The sequence below is a fragment of the Lactuca virosa genome, chromosome 1 (assembly GCF_052849685.1).
Source record: "Lactuca virosa cultivar CGN04683 chromosome 1, Lactuca_virosa_CGN04683_v6, whole genome shotgun sequence".
Classification (NCBI taxonomy): Eukaryota; Viridiplantae; Streptophyta; class Magnoliopsida; order Asterales; family Asteraceae; genus Lactuca; species Lactuca virosa.
Genome location: NC_136426.1, coordinates 79,194,350 through 79,211,172, shown reverse-complemented (window position 1 = coordinate 79,211,172; position 16,823 = coordinate 79,194,350). Strand labels below are relative to the sequence as shown.

At 35.8% G+C, this 16,823-nt stretch overlaps 2 protein-coding genes across 6 annotated transcripts; both read right to left on the bottom strand.

The window, feature by feature from the left end:
• Window positions 1–1,067: 1,067 nt before the first annotated feature.
• On the bottom strand, window positions 1,068–8,054 carry LOC145148144 (U-box domain-containing protein 8-like). Of its 3 annotated transcripts, none has more exons than XR_013729063.1 (5): window positions 7,885–8,054; window positions 7,617–7,737; window positions 1,595–2,002; window positions 1,380–1,495; window positions 1,068–1,297 (listed from the first exon to the last, which is right to left on the bottom strand). XR_013729063.1 is itself a non-coding variant. In XM_079075120.1 (4 exons), coding segments are annotated over exons 1-2 (921 nt in total). In that variant the 5' UTR covers window positions 7,534–7,601; the 3' UTR covers window positions 1,068–1,297; window positions 1,380–1,495; window positions 1,595–2,004. The 3 variants fall into 3 exon arrangements, 1 of the variants encoding a protein (XP_078931246.1); XR_013729057.1 differs by having other exon boundaries at window positions 1,595–2,005; window positions 7,885–8,053; XM_079075120.1 differs by lacking the exons at window positions 7,617–7,737; window positions 7,885–8,054 and adding an exon at window positions 6,614–7,601 and having other exon boundaries at window positions 1,595–2,005.
• Window positions 8,055–8,402: 348 nt separating this feature from the next.
• On the bottom strand, window positions 8,403–14,300 carry LOC145148108 (Cyclophilin-like peptidyl-prolyl cis-trans isomerase family protein). Of its 3 annotated transcripts, XM_079075117.1 has the most exons (13): window positions 14,147–14,300; window positions 13,052–13,176; window positions 12,889–12,943; window positions 12,728–12,816; window positions 12,366–12,390; window positions 12,246–12,284; window positions 11,562–11,679; window positions 10,812–10,957; window positions 10,364–10,730; window positions 9,988–10,272; window positions 9,248–9,898; window positions 9,110–9,160; window positions 8,403–9,029 (listed from the first exon to the last, which is right to left on the bottom strand). In XM_079075117.1, the coding sequence occupies exons 2-13, from the start codon at window positions 13,124–13,126 to the stop codon at window positions 8,666–8,668; spliced, it is 2,265 nt and encodes a 754-aa protein (XP_078931243.1). In that variant the 5' UTR covers window positions 13,127–13,176; window positions 14,147–14,300; the 3' UTR covers window positions 8,403–8,665. The 3 variants fall into 3 exon arrangements, with proteins under 3 accessions (XP_078931243.1, XP_078931245.1, XP_078931244.1); XM_079075119.1 differs by lacking the exons at window positions 12,889–12,943; window positions 13,052–13,176; window positions 14,147–14,300 and adding exons at window positions 11,949–12,033; window positions 12,532–12,581; XM_079075118.1 differs by lacking the exons at window positions 12,889–12,943; window positions 13,052–13,176; window positions 14,147–14,300 and adding an exon at window positions 12,532–12,581.
• Window positions 14,301–16,823: the final 2,523 nt, after the last annotated feature.

Below are 16,823 nucleotides of genomic sequence, written 5' to 3'. Positions count from 1 at the left end.
GATTTTATATGGTCCTGGTATTAGTGGATTCGCGGGTGCGAGCAGTGCAGATAAGGGATCGTGTCATAGTATTTCAGGGTTCTTCGATTTAGGTGAGTCTTCTCACTATACTTACATGTGTGGTAATTTATGTGTGAGCGAAGGGTCTTATTCATGTTATTGACCGGAGGGTCTTATTTGTATTATTGACCGGAGGGTCTTATCTGCTTAAACTGTGATATGTGTTAGTATGCATTTTGTCTTTGTGACTTATGATGTTATATTATTCTGTGTATATGTTGAGTTATGATCGGAGGGTCCATACTGAGACGTGAGGCCGAAGGGTCTTCACTGAGACACATAACCAGATGGTCTTTATCGAGATTTAGCCATGAGAGGCTAATTATTTGTATGTAGTATTTTTGGAAACTCACTAAGTTTCGTGCTTACAATGTTGATTTAAATGTGTTTCAGGTACTTCTATAGATTCCGGGAAGGCGGAGGCATGATTGTACACATTCGCCGGCTTATGATGTCTTGTGGATTTTGGGATACTCTAATATTGTTTTGATAATAATTTATAGTTTTGTGATGACTTGGATTTATGAATAATGTTTAGTGAAATAAAAAAAATGTTTTGAAATTCGAGGCGATACAACGACGCACCTTTGTTCGTGGAGTTCATTTAAGCAACAAAACTTTATTTCCTTTTACAGTTATGACCCCCCCAGACATTGCCCTTTAATTGGAAAGTGATCCTAACTTGATTTTATTTACAAAAATATCATTGGACGATTTTTTTTGTTTATTTATATTAATTTTGATTTATCTCAACCACCCATTTAAACTAACAAACATCAATCCTCAATATTTTTCGAGTCATCACCCGATCCAACTTCTATATATCATTGAATACGACTAAACAATGTCCTACTTTAATCATCAATGAATTAGGTAGTATGTCCTCTTTTTAACGATTTTGGTCCTCGTACCATTTGCAAATGAATGTGTGTATGAAACTCAACAACCCAGTTGAATGAACTTTTCTTACAACTACATATATGATCAACCAAATGGCCACAAAAATCTTATAACTCCATCCATCCATCCATCGATAATCATCACATTCAAACTCAAGAAACCACTTGCAGTTACATCCTTTATAATTCATCTAATCTTCATACCATATTCAAACTCCATTGCTATGCAACCAACAGAAATAAAAAGAAACACAAAAAATATAATAAGATCTGAACGAAAAAACAACAACTCTGACTCTCCCTCTCTCCTAACATAGGTCATAGCACAGCCATACAACCTGAAAAACATGACATAAATTACACACACACACACATTACGTACACACATTCATAAGAAAAAAAAAACAAAAAAATCTTTACCAGAATCCGGAATGCAAGGAAGGAATCAGTTAGAAGCATTGGTAACCAATTCCCTAGAAGACTTGCACTTGAAACATATCATTCGGGAAGCATAGTTGTGTGCATTACAGTGAGGCCTAATATCATATCATATGAATGAGAATCAGTCCATGGTCAACTAGTATTAATGAATAATGATTATGAGCTTAAGTAAAAAGAATGATGAAAATAGGTACCTGCCACAAAACCAGTCGCCAGGCTTCCAGCCTCGTTGGCTGATTCTGGGATTCATGAAAGTGAAACTCATGAAAGGAGGAGGAGGATGAGGGAGAGGGGTGTAGTATCCCATTCCTAGTCCTAGTCCTATTCCTACAGTAGGACCAAAAGATGGTATGCTTTTAATCACACCACATTTGAAACAGAACCTGCGGCTTGCAAAGTTGTGAGCCTGACAAATCCCAACATCACAGTACCAATCCCCGGGCCTAAAGGCAAACACCCTCGGGCCCGCACTCACAGCTGCATTCATGTCTTGGGGTCGTGGCTCTTTGCATCTCCTGCATGCTTGTCTCCAGTAAAAGTTTAAGTGGTCGCATGACCCGCAAATCCAATCTCCCACCATGCTCATTCTTCCTCTTCTTCTTCTTCTGCACATTACATTGCATTACATTAGTTGTTTTTTTTTTTAAATGAGCATTATAAAATATTTCTTGCATAAAATTCAAGGACCAAATCTATCAGAACAAAGAAGATATCCAAAATTGTGTTGGACATCAAGTATCGCGAATAGGGACCTTCATATAGTGTTCATTGACCTAAACAAGGGTTATAATTATGGTTATAGTTCTTGTTGAGAACGCTGTAGTTTATAAGTCATGGATTGGAAAAAACATCTATAGGCGACAAGAAATATAAAAGGTTTAGAATTTCTTGACACAATAGAGAAAACTCCGACGCTCGGCTAAAAGACACCAAGGTAGAATAATGAAAGATCAAGTAATCTCTTGAGAAAATGCTAGTGACACCCAACTCAGGTAGAACTTAATAGTCAAAGCCAGCACTAATGTAGGCGAAGGCTCAAAGGTAAAAAAAGACCAAGTTCAACCAAGAGCAGATGATTAAACTGAAGATCCAATGTGCATAGACAACACATGGTTGGAACAAGGGGGTGTTTGGGATTGCTTTTTGAATTCCAAAAGTGTTGTTGGGCAAAAGTGCTTATTGACTTATAGTGGTGGCAAATGGATTTTATAAAAAAGTGTTTGGATTAGCTTTTGAGGTGGCAAAATCCATTAATCCAATAAGTCAATAAGTTAAAAAAATGTTTGGCTTAAAATCTCTTTTTTGAAGCTATTATGATTAAAAAGCTAAAAAGAGTTTCAAAAAGCCAAGTTTTACCTGCTTTTTGAAATCTCCTTTTTGAAGCTAATGGAAAAGCTATTTTGAAAAATGCTTTTGAGTTTGCCAAACATTATTTTTGACGTATTGGCTTTTCAAAAAGCCAATAAGTCAATAGGTTGTTTTGAAAAGCAATCCCAAACACCTCCGGATAGCGATATTAAAGATGAGGTTTGAACAACAAGGTCCATATAAAATGGTAAAGATGAGATTTGACTACAACTAGAGCCAATGGTCCAAAAATGAGAGGAAAAACCAAAGAAAATGGGATAATGGTGGGAGTAAAACCACAATTCATCTTAAAACCAGAAAGATGTCTCAACATAGTTAATATCATTATATCCAAAATTTATGGTTCATATTCTCAAATGTGTCCCTCTATATAAACGAGGATATCAAAAGATCTAACACAATTTCCCACTAGATTACGAAAAAAGCATAACATGTGCAAAAAGATGGACATATTATTTACGACCACAATAAGGCAATGAGTTGTAGCTAAATGCCTTTAAACCCTTTGCTAATTTGGAGATACAAAGAAGGAAATCATAGTAAGATACCCACTATCATCCACTATGAAATGGAAGAAATATCCAAGCCCTATGGAACTCGACTCCCTCATCATTCTACTAGATGGGTACAAGTGATAGCCCATAAGATTCCCCCCCCCCCTCCTTTCTCTCTATCTCTCTCATGATCTAAGTGACACCATCCATGACACTAAAGCTTAACAAACTATCATCACTGCTTCTAAGTAATTAAATAACTACCTTAATTAAAAATTTAACTCATTAATAAGGCCCTAACATTGTTTATCATGAAATGGAAATCACAATTACGACATTCCATATACAAGTTAAGTTCATTGACATTAATCCTATTAACAAAAATGTAAAGAAATCTTGATTGCGTAATCGGAAGCACATAAACATTTATTCCAAACAACCCTAGCCTATTCTTTCCAATTGCAAAATAATTTACCTAACTAAAGCATTACAAGTAAAATTTTGGAATAATCGATTTGGAATCAAACTAGATCTAAAGGTTAAGTATTCCAAAAAGATACCTTAATATCAATGCGATAAACAAATTCTTGTTGTTTTAGGTAGCTAAGGTGCAATCGAAAGATACGATAGCAGACGCAGCACTCGGCGATGTCCTATGTCAATTGGCGAGGGCACAATAAAGGGGAAAGGTCACGATAAAGGAAACGAAAGAAAAGGCAAGCAAATTTGGGCTTTAAATTTCTTTCCTTGGTAGTCTACACCTAATATTTAGTAAAATAAGTTCAATTTGCAAACTTCATGTGATAATTACATGCATTTACACGGAATAGGTCCCTAAACAAGACACTAAAGTGTCATGTCTAAAACATGTAGGTTCACATGTTTCAAATCTCTAGATTTTGCCACAACACTTTCATATTTTATAAATTTATCCAACTACTATAAATATTCATAATTGTACGATCACGCTAAAGATGCATAAGAAATCATTATAAAAAACTATGTACTATCTAACATGATAAAAGTGTGGTCTATATAAGCCTAGTCCATGTTAAACCCTACCCGATAAACCTCGTTTCTCCTTCTGCTTTGCTTTGTCTAGTCTACACCCTTAGCCAAAATTGTTTTAAAACAACCATTGGCATCATTTAGATGCAAGATACAAGGTGGTAGTTGCTTCAAATGTTAGCCGGAAAAAAAAAGATCATGAGTGGAAGATGGAAATTTCTGAAATGAGGATCCTTCGGTGGTCATGCTGTACAACAATGTTGGAGAAAATACTGAATGCTATAATCATAAATAAGTTAGAAGTTGCGTCAACCACCGAAAATTCAAGGAAAGAAAGATTTCAGTGGTTTGGATATGTCAAGAGGAGGCAATCATCTACCATAACACCCTTGTAATATAAAAGGACATAAGGGACACTTTGAGAATAGTTGTTATAGAAGAATGTTACAAATTTTATGTAAAAAGAAAAGTTGAAAGTAAGCAAGCACACAAGTAGCTTAACCATATGCTTACAAAGGTGCTTACAAGTACCACAACACCAGCTACAAGTAACCAAAGCTTAGCATGACAAATCAAGGCTAAAAGTAGTAACCAAGCTAGCCTATACAAGTAGAGATAAGTGTTTCCTAGATTTTGAGTGATTAAGCTAAGCTAGAAGATGGCATGGAAGAGCTAGAGGCTTGAGGTGTAAGCTTCTAAGGAGATTAAGCTAAGCTGGAAGATGACATAGAAGAGCTAGAGGCTTGAGGTGTAAGCTTCTAAGGAGATGAGGTACAGCAAGTACACTAGGTGTAATATATCTCATGAATGTACCATGTTTTAAGCCTAAAGAACAAGCAAGCAATGCACACAATTTTCCTACACATAGCAAGTGAAGTTAAGCATTCTTTTCATCCCAAAGTAACTAATGTTAGAAATACTATCAAGCTTGGTGGTGACTTAAAAGATTAAAAAGAAGCCTAAAAGCTCAAAAGCAAGCTCAAAGAAAGGTGAGTATATTTATGTGATTTAATGGGATACATACATGATATGTATATGTTCTATGCATTTAAATTACTTGCCATGTTCACTTGCTCAAATGATTTTCCAAAGACATTTAACAGCATATTATGAAGTTAGCATGAAAGTTTTATTCATGTTAAGTAAGGTCATTTAAATACCCAACGTATCGGGTATGGTATGAAGGGAGGTCTTACATACGGACCTTATGGGACAGCCTTATATGAATCCCGAGGTTAGCAAACCTCCTAGAAGTTGGGCCTACTTACATGTAGCTATGAGATCTTAAATTAATGTTTTCAAGCATTTAATTGTTATTTTTCCATTAAATGTTTATGCTAAATATTAAAACCATAATACTCACTAAACTTAAAGCTTATGTATTCATGTATGTATCTCAGGAAAGAAGAAGTAAGGACCACAAGAAGTGGTTAGTGTTTTAACAGAAATTTTGGATGAATTATAAACTGTTAAAATAGTTTTTCTTTTATGCACTTTTGCTTATGTAATTTTGTTAAACCATGATGAAGATGAAATCTAAGGTATTATCTTAGTTGTATTTAAAATAAAGTGTACTAAGGATAGATGACGGTACTCGATGGATCGAGGCGTCACATCTACGGTAAGGGTGGAGACTGTTACGGTCGGTAAGGCGTAGAGGAAAGGTCAATCGAGGACGCAACGTAACTATAGTGTGAGGTTAGACACGAAGGAGTTGGCACCTTCTACAGACCTCAGACCTCACATAGGTAGGAGTGGAGACGGAGAATTAGGTTAGTGGAGTAGCATAAGTTTTGTTTCTTGTATTATCATTTATGCATTTAAGTATTTATCATCTTATGTTATTTCATTTTTAAAATTAGTACTATTTCTAGTATTAGTATATTTAATTGTATATTGCTTTTATTTGCTCATGTATGGTGCATCACTGCATCCTTAATCATGGCGAAAATCTCCTATAGAGGTAGCCTCTCTACCCTTGGGTGGAGGTAAGACACTAAGACCACCTACATCAAACCTCCCCCTTACCTCACAAGACTTTATGGGATTTGGGTTCATTTGTTGTCGTTGTTGTATTTGGATGCAAGATAGTTATGCTTTCTTTATAAATTTAACTTTATGGCTTCATGTAACTCTCAAATTCATTTTTTATGTAGTTCGTAGTTTTGTAAGTCATGGCTTCAATCCTATAAACTCCATGCCTTTTTTAACACCAAACCCATCTATTCATTGCCTAAACCTTCAAACAGGACCTAATAATGTGCACAATCATGTGCTACAAAACAAACAAAAGCTCTTATTAATTATTATGTTACTTTTCTTAAGACACACATCCTACCTTACCATTTCAAGAACACCAGATCATCTTCCGCACACGATTCATTAGCCTCAAGTTTTCTCAATAGCAGAGAAGCTTTCTCCCGAGCTCTCGTTGATCCTCTCACCGAGAGCTCAGCTAATGTATACATGAAATCTGGCAAGCCCATAGCATCTCTCAAGCATTCTTCACTCTCATCAAAAACACGAAGAAGTACCTCGGCTGCACCTTCATTATTCAACATGGACCTACCTTTCAACACATCAAGCATTCTACTCACAATACTAGGTGTATTTGTCAAAGCTTTTAGCCCTTCCTCAAACTTAGCAAGAAGCCCAAGAATACTAAGAGCAGTCCCACTAAGATCTTCACTGTCTTTGTTCTCAACTATTCTCAGGAGAACACTAACTGCACCTGATCTAACAGCCAAGGTGCAATTCCCATGGAAGTGCACCAACTCAGCAAGTGAGCTGAGAAGGTGATGTGTCACAGGACTATTAGGCCTTGAAACTCCCTTCAACAATGCTTGAATAGTATTCGCTACCCCAAACACTGCTTTATTCTTGTCTAGCATTGCCAGGCTGCATATCAAAGAAGCTGCTAGTTTGCTAGACTCGAGTGACCCACGAGACAGGATCACAGTATTGAGGTGTTGAATGGTTGCCATGTCAGCAAGGGTGGATTTGAGATTAGGGTTTAATGAGAGGTTGAAGAGGATGGAAAGTGAGAGTCTTTCAAGAGCACGGGAGGAGGATTTGAGCAGGGTGAGGAGAGCGGGGATGGCTTCCTGATTCTGCATGACTAAATTTCTGTGTGGAGGACTTGCTTTTGTGATCGAAACTAGGGTTTGAAGTTCCCTCTCTTTAGTTTCATCATCACAATCAGATTGAATTTGGGAGATGCATTCAGAAATGGTGTCCCAAAGTTTACCAGCTGCCAATGCCATCACAAATGCAGTGACAAAGAGTGTCTAATTCCTACAATGTTACTGAAAATTAATGAAGAAGCTTATAAAAGGTAGAGACATACTTGTTTGATGATTCCAATGCCTTTGCTTTGTAAACTTCACCATATATTGGGAGGCTTTGGAGCATTGTTTGATGTGTAACACATTGCATAGAACATTACGATCAATATCACTAATGTTACCCTGTCAATCAAAAACCCAAGTACAATCAATAATACATTCATCATTCATTAGTATTTATTGGTCACTGTCTTATTTCAATCAAAATGTTTCAGCTTATATCTTGTGTTTAATAGATTCAAATAATAACGAACAAGTAAATCATATTACCATTGGATTGAGAAACGGCGACGGATGTTTCTTTGTTATCATCGTGGAGAAAGCGGCAATGGTCGTAGCGGCGTAGGATTGAGAAACAAATCTCTGCTAGGGTTCCCGAGATTCTTCTTCTACACGTCGCTTGCTGTTGCCGTAATCCGGTGAGTCTCAACTTCAAAGCATACCAAAATACCCCCTGAACTTACGTAATTAATCATATTTTCCCCTAAATTTTAGGTAACTTATTCTAATTTTATCGGTTAATAAATAGTAAATAACTAAATACAACACAATACAATACATATGTCGCAATTATTACCGGTCTTAAAGAGATGGTAGATAATCTTCTCTCATTCTACTTAATTATTCAATAATTCAATACATCTTGATGACCCTCCTTTTAGCTTGTTAGCTTATTCTTTGAAAAGATTATATAATGCATCAATCCAAGCACACAAGAATATGTTAATATATATGCACAAACTACCTTCAAGTCGCACTGATCAAAGAGCAAACCATAACAATAAAGATAAAAACAGAAGAAGCTTTTTAAAACATAACATAATTGATAATCTCATTCCCCTCAGTCTACCCAAACTCTGAAAAACAAACACATATCCAATCATCGTTACTAGTCTACCAGAACCTCCAGTCACACTCCACAGAAGAAGAAATACAAGAGAAATAGTCAAATTATTCAAAACACACCCACCCTACATAGTGTACCAATTACCAAGTCTATAAATCATTTCTCCACATAACCTCCCCTCCCTCAAAAGTAAATCTTCTCTTCTCACTTCTGACTGTCTGGAGAACCATCTCCATACGACACTAGTCCTTTCTTCCCAGGTGGGCTTCCAGAAGACGACCTAGATCTTGACCTTGACCTTGACATTGATGGCGATTTTGACTTTGACTTTGACTTCACGCTCCTTCTCGGAGATGGTGATGGTGAGGACCTACGTTCATATGGGCTCCTACTTTGAGAATGTGGGGTCCTGCTGCGCGGTGCCCTCCTCCTCTCCACTGGCGGTGATGGCCTGTACCGCGATGTCTCCACCGGCGACCGGCTCCGACTGTAGCGCCGCCGGTACCGCACAGGGACAGGACTCCGGGACACACTCGGACTCCGTGTCCTGCTTCTTCTCCCTCTGTACCTGTGTAAATAATTGAATTTAACAATCAGATGATCACTTTTTCACCAAAAAAAAAAGATTCCATTATCACTCCAAAATACCTTGGTGGACTTCTGTCTCTCAGTGGGCTGCGCCTTCTATAGCTTGAATAACTACAAACCAAAATATTGGTTTATTTGTTTTTTATATTAAATATATTAATAAATTAAATTTAAAATTGTTAGTTGTTAGTTTGTTACCGGTCACGGTCACGGTCGCGGTCGCTTCTGCCATAGCGATAAGATCTGACCGGGGAGCGATCGGGAGAATGGTATCGGCGCGCGTAAGAAAATCGGTTACTGAAACCGCGTCCTCTTCTGATACGTTTGGGAGAGCCATCAGGTGAAGCGCTTCTAGACAAGCTTCTCTCCGGTGACCTGGCCGCCCTACGTCCACCTACCGGACTCCTGGAATAGCTCCGGCGACCACCCCTCATAGGCGGTCTGACCGGACTCCTGCTAGGGCTTCTTCTTAAAGGCGGTCTACCAGAGCTTCTGCTCAAGCTTCTTTTAGATGATCTGACTGGGCTTCTGCTGTAGCTTCTTCTGGAAGATCTAACCGGACTTCTGCTTACTGATTTTCGTGAGGATTTTCTAGATGATGTTCGCAGTGGGCTTCTAGAAACACTCCTTCGTGGAGGTGATGGTGAGGGAGTTATGCTTCTGACGTTTTTGCCCCTCACTGGACTTCTGCTTATGCTTCTAACCGGACTCTTGCTGCTGCTTTCGCTTCTGACCGGGCTACGTGATGGGGCCCGTCTAGGAGGGGTCCCACTAACACTTTGACTCCTCCTTGGGCTAATACTCATACTCTTGCTCAATTCCCTTCGAGGAGGACTTTTGCTTCTACTTCTGTTTAGTAAAAAAAAAATAAGATTAGAAAGAATTTAATAATAATAATAATAATAATAAGTTTTATTAAATTTGATTAAACGTTGGACCTAGAGTTTCCGAGATGGTCATCGACTATATCAGCCGTCGCCAGGTCAACACCGTTGCTTGGGCGGTCCCCACCATTTTCTTTCGGGTATTCACCTTCTTCCTCCTTTACATGTCCATCAAATGCAAATGCATCTCCTGTTTTACCATCTTCAAATTCAGCTGTAGGAGATTTATTATTATTACTATTATTATTATGTTTCCGGTTTCGCTTTTTGACATCACCATTATTGTCCTCAGACGCATGTTCGCTTTCACTTGAACTCTCACTTCCGCTACCAGACACCCTACAAAATGATATATAATAATTTTTATTTTTATAAATAATAAAACATTACTTTATTTAAGGTTTAATTAAAATTAAAATACCATACCAACCTCTTTGATTTACGTTTGGATTTCTTATCGCGTCTCTTACGCTTCTTCTCGCGTTTTTTGTCCTTTCTTTTTCCACGTTTGTGTCGATCCTTTCTGGATCTCTTTTTTCTCTTACGCCTGTCATCACTTGAAGAGCTGACGTCAGATGATGATGAGGATGAATCATCAGAGTCAGAATCACTATCCGAATCAGATGAGTCAGATTCCATGTCAGATGAACTGTCTGAGTCAGATGAAGAATATCTTTTTCTTTTCTTCCTTTTATCTTTCGAAGATTTCTTGTGCTTTCCCTTCCGCTTCACTTCATGGCTGTAAACCTCTGAAGAAACATCTTTCCCACTTTTCAACTTGCTGGCTACCTTCTTATCTATATAAACATCAAAACCAGAAACTTCGTTAAAAAACAAACAATTATGTCATAAAAAAGTGTAATAGATATCCGCCATACCAGAGCTTTGATTCTCACTCTCGTTTACTTCCCCACAATAAATGATCTTCACCGTCACAGTTGGTGTTCCATCTTCATCACCCACATTTTCCATCTTCTTCAATACATCAAGTCCTTGAACAAGCTTTCCAAAAACAACATACTTCCTGTTCAAGAAATTCCATTTCCAACACTTAAATTTCCTTTTCCATCAAAAGTTAGACAGTTCGGGTGCATTTGGTTGTGGAAAATTGTTCTCATTTTCTAAGAAAATGTTTTCAGAAAATAGAGTTAAGTTTTCATTTTCAATTTTCAATGAAAATTCTAGAAAACGCGTTTGGTTGAAATCGGAGGAGTTTTCATTTTCCATGTTAGAAATTTGGAAAACTGTAAAAATCACTTTTCTAATTTACATACAATTTGGAAAACTGAAAATTTTCATTTTCTTGGAAAATTTTGGAAAAATGAACAAACCAAACGCGTTTTCAAAATTTCCATTTTTCTTGGAAAATTTTCCTAGAAAACTGGAAAATTTTCCACAACCAAACGCACCCTTGATGTTGCTAAAACTATAACTTTTCAGATGAATATAAAAAGATAATATGTAGGAAATACCAATACATGCAGTGCACTTATTTTTTACCCATAATAGCAACATACTTACACTTTTTTTATCAATAATAGCAATATGTAACCATAACAAAAGTAAAGTATGTTGCTATTTCTATCAACTTGTCCAACATAAAACTGTAACTACAGAGATGAGCAAACCTATCCAGGTGGCGATTAGCGCCAAATGTCACATTAAATAAAGAGCCACGTGAATCACGATCAGCAATTGCCATTGTTAGAAGGCCAGGAGCATCATGTTTCAGTTTGGAGGATTCATCTGAAATGTCATAAATTTTGATTATAACCAATTCAAAATAATAATAATAATAATAATAATAATAATAATAATAATAAGATAGCCAGGAACTTAACATGGAAAAAAAAAGCCAGATAAAAAACTCATGACAATGTATTGGGCATAAATTTAAAGCATACATAATACATTAGACTTAACTAGCTGCATAAATCATCCAAACCAAATACTTTGTATTTTACCAAAGATTTCAAACCTAGAAAGAAAGTCACACAAAATATTCATACACCCACCATTTTTCAAGACAATTACAATTTGCCCATTTCATTGTGGGTTGAGCTCCCATGCACCGAGAATAAGACCAATGTCAGCCCCCACCTTCACAGGCAATTCAAAAAGGAAACCCATTCTCTCAAAATATAAATATATATAGAAATTTTGGGGAGATAGAAGCTAAAAGGTTTATTTCAATTTCTTTTGCATACACTTTTTAAACAAATTAAATGAAATCCTCAACTACCTAAAGACATATTATGATCATTAACATCCAAACAGAAAACACAAGTAATGAACATAGTGACTTTTCTCACCTGGAAACTTCCCTCCATATATGCTTTCTCCATAACTTCCTGCAAAAGTAAACCAATGAGATACGGATTTTATATTCAAAAACAAATAAAAAATAACAGCTGATGGCAAAATGTACATACCGTCACGTTTATAAAAATCCCCACCCTGCAAAACAAATACCAATAATTAATTCACTTATAGAAATTATATTCAGAAGTCATTGCAGAAAGATGGATTTGTAAATTTTGTATGATATGTTTCAGAATGAATGTGAGGATATTACAAATACAACCAAATAATTACAACCTTAAAAACTACATCACAAGAAAAGCAGTTGGAACCATCAACCCTGTATCCTACAGATTAAACAAGGATAGCCGACTAAAAAGACAGACCACCACCAAGACATCCAGAACTAGAAGAAACTAAGTGGAAAATAAAATAAAAATAATAATAAAAAAAAAGCAATATAATTTATGAAAGTAATTGATAGAAAACATACCTGAGCCATGGATCCTTTAATTATGCGATGAAAGAAGGATCCTTTGTAGTGCAGGGGTTTCCCGGTTTTCTGACTATTCCCTTTTTCTCCTGAAAGTTAAAAAAGCATCCAGTTTTATAAACTTATGATAAAAAGAACACCAATTATGATGAACATTTTACCAGTACAAAGTGCCCGGAAGTTCTCAGCAGTCTTGGGAACAGTGTCTGAGAATACCTGTAAAACCATATAAAAGGAATTAGTTTTCCAGCTTTATAATAAGTGATGTGGCAATGCCATCTGGCAGAAAAAAAGATCTTAAAAGGTTAAATCTAAAATAAAGACCTCAAAAACCATCCTTTCAACAGGATCTCCATCTATAGACACATCCAAGTATACAAATGGGTTCTTCTTGCTCATCTTCTTTGTATTTGGGACCAATCAATCCAGCATTCCTCAAAGTACTCTTTCTGCACATTACATGTTCAAAAAGAAAACAGTTTAATAGACAGATAACTATAGCATAATATGAACAAATAATTTACAGCCATTGATATATTAAAACTATTATAGGGCATCGCATGCAATAATCCATGCACACCAAAAGAACTTCACATATGATTTTGCAAATTCATTTTAGTGCTTTATATAGTGTATATAAAGGCACTATCTTTTTATGCCAAAGTGGCCACTCTTATGTTGCTTGGTATTATGCTAACACGTTGGAGACAAAATACAGATTAAAAACCAATATGCCAACACAAGGCATTATAAAAGAAAAGGCAACATAGCAACTGAACATCTAGCCTCACTCTAATGATCTAATCCCATCACCATTGCTTGTTGTCGAGGTAATAAGACACCTAAACATAAACCCTAAAAGAGAGCAACTGATACTTTACATATAGACATTGAAAGTAGCAAATTAACCCCACAAACAAAGTTGGAACCAGGCTTAAATCATAAATAAGCTTTCCATGGTGCAAAAAAAAGAAGCATGTTTATCCAATAGTTTTCACGGGAAAAATTACACAATCCACATCTAATCATAGATCCAAACCTAAGGGGGGTCTAATCGCATTGTTTTCAAAGATGAAGAAGCCGAGTGGCAACCAATATATAAACATCAAGGTAACTATTTATATTAGCTAACATGTAGACGCTATTTAAGAAAGCAAACATATACCCTAAACCCTAAAATGAAATTCTCGCACACATCATCAAACATCCTGAAACATCCAGCTTACAACGAAAACATAACACACAAAACTTCATCGATGATATCAAAATCATCATAACAATTATAAGGATATGGTGAACCGATGTTTTTTCCTAAAAAATAAAGATTGAATCGACGGTAACAAGTGAGATTTCAACATTTTCCATGAATTACTGTGCTAACAAAACCCTAACCGTAGATTTCAGGACGCCTACATATACCTGATGGTGATGAGAAAATGGAGCCTGCAAGCTGTTGAGTATCTGCTGCTCTTCTCCACAGGAAACCACAAAACGATGAGTGAGAGTGATGAGAGTGAAAACCTAGACTTAAAAGGCAGCGGAACCTAGCTCCTTCTAGTGGGGAAATTACTAGAATAGCCTTGGGGTTGAATGGGTACTTGTAGAAACCAAACCCAAGCGGAATTTACCAAGCTCCACACGATTATAGTTGCTATTGAGTTATTGATTGTTAACTAAAAGATAATAATTTTTTTAAAAATATTATCCTTCTACATACTTAATAATTGACATTTGTAATGAATCCTTTTTTTTTCATCCCATTTTGACATTTATCATTATTTAGGGAGTAGAAGAATAAGTAATAACATTTAGGGATGTTTAGGATTTCATTTTACATCTGAGAAAGACAAAAAGCAAAATGATTTATTTATTTATAGTGGTGAGAAAAATAATTTTTTAAAAGTGTTTAGATTAGTTTTTGTGATCAGAAAAATCAATAAATCAATAAGTTGTTATTTAAAAAATGTTTGTATTAATTTATAATGTTTTAAGGGTATTTGTCTTTTACAACCTAATAAGTCATAATATGTTTTGAAAAATTAGAAACCCTAACTTATTGAAATCTAATTTTTTTAAAGATGATGAAAAGCTATTCTAAAAGTCATTTTCATATTACCAAACATTTTTTTTAACTTATTGACTTTTCAATAAGTCAATAAATTGTTTTAAATTAAATCTCAAACACCCACTTAATAAGAGGATATTAACTTGTAACATCCCAAAAATCAAGGCAAAATTTTTATTTTTAAAACCAAATATTCATAAGTTTTACAAAACAAGTTCTCAAAAGTCACTGTCATGAATCAGAGTATCCTAAAATTATAAAAACACATAATCCAGGATGATGTGCACGATCAAGTCTTCGTCTTTCCTCTATCTTCTGAAGTACCTGAAACCATAAAATCAAAGTGTAAACCAAAACTTAGTGATACAAAACACGAGTAAAAGAACAACTATCTAAAGTACATTTATGTAGACATGCTAACATGGTGTATAATATACGAATAACCTGAACAAAGCGTGAGAACAATATATTGTGAAACGAGTTTATAATTTTTATTTGATTTGTTAGGGTTCCTCGATGCAATATATTGTAAAAAAATATAATAATCTAGTCCTTCGGTTATGTAGACATACTACATACCGGTGTCATAGATTAAATAATCAGAAGAAATTCATCTATGCCATAATAAACAGTAATTATTATATCTATCCGGTCTATTTACAAATACCATGTATACCATAAATAAGTTTTCAAATTATCGTATTTGTCAAAATCATATTTTTTTTAAACATTTTATAAGCATTTATTGTAGTTTAAAATCATTAAAGTTATAAAAAATCGGACTCATTGTAACAACCGGTTATTTCGGGTCAATAAAAGTCACACTTGTTCAAACAAAAGTCTAACACTTAAATTAAATCATGATATTTCATAGTATATACATGGTTTTCGGTTTTGGGAATCTAATCCCATACCAAAACCAAAATCACTTCCTTTATGGAAGCCAAAAACCGAAATATCTTCATAGGAAAAGCCAAGACCGAAATCTCTAACATGCTTATCTCTTTAACCGAAATCAACCCCCATGTGAAGTATAGGACCGAAAACACCCCAAGAACCAAACCATAGGACCGAAAACACTTTGTTTAAGGCCCATTAAGGCCGAAATCTACTCATATATATATATATATATATATATATATATATATATATATAACCGAAAACCATCCTCACAATTCACTTTCAACACCGAAATCTTTCTCAATTTTTACTCTCAAAACTCATCCGTAAACTCCACATATTCATAAGATTTTGTAACACCATAAATTTCCAAACAAAATTTTCATTTTAAAATCATACAATTCTCATAACGCATATCATAAAATCTCAATTATTTAGTTTACAAAACGCATCTCCATAATTGTTTGATTAATAATCCAGGATCCTCAAAACATAACTCTTTCTCTGGTGTGTACAATCGAGCTGTTGCCTTCCCGCGATACTGAGGAAAACCTGAAACACATAACACATAACACGGTAAGCACGAAGCTTAGTGAGTTTCCCAAAATACCACACACATCTCAGTAGCCTCTCATGGCTATAATCAGATAAGACCCTCCGATCCATGTGTCTCAGTGGGACCCTCCGGTCCCATAACTCAGGTGGACCCTCCGGTCCTAACTCAATAAGCTCATAAATACAATACTCATCATAAATCACAGAGACATAATGCAGAATATCACAACATACAAATAAGCACATAAGACATCTCAGTCACACAAGGATACCACTCATGGTAAGTATAGTGAGAAGACTCACCTCGGATGAAGAACAGCCCCTAAAAACGTTGCTGCTGCGCACCGGCCTCTAACTCTGAGCCAAACCCATAATTAACCCAATTAGGAACTAAGTCCAAACTCTCACTCATTAGGTCTAAGGGTAGACCATTAATCAGCCCATTAATAGCCTAAAACCCATTGGGCCCACCAAGGCCCAATAATGAATGGGCTCTCCTGAGGCCCAACTCTCAAGTCCAAGTGACAAGACCAACTCAAGGGCCCAAGGCATAATTATAATATTTCCCTGCTCATA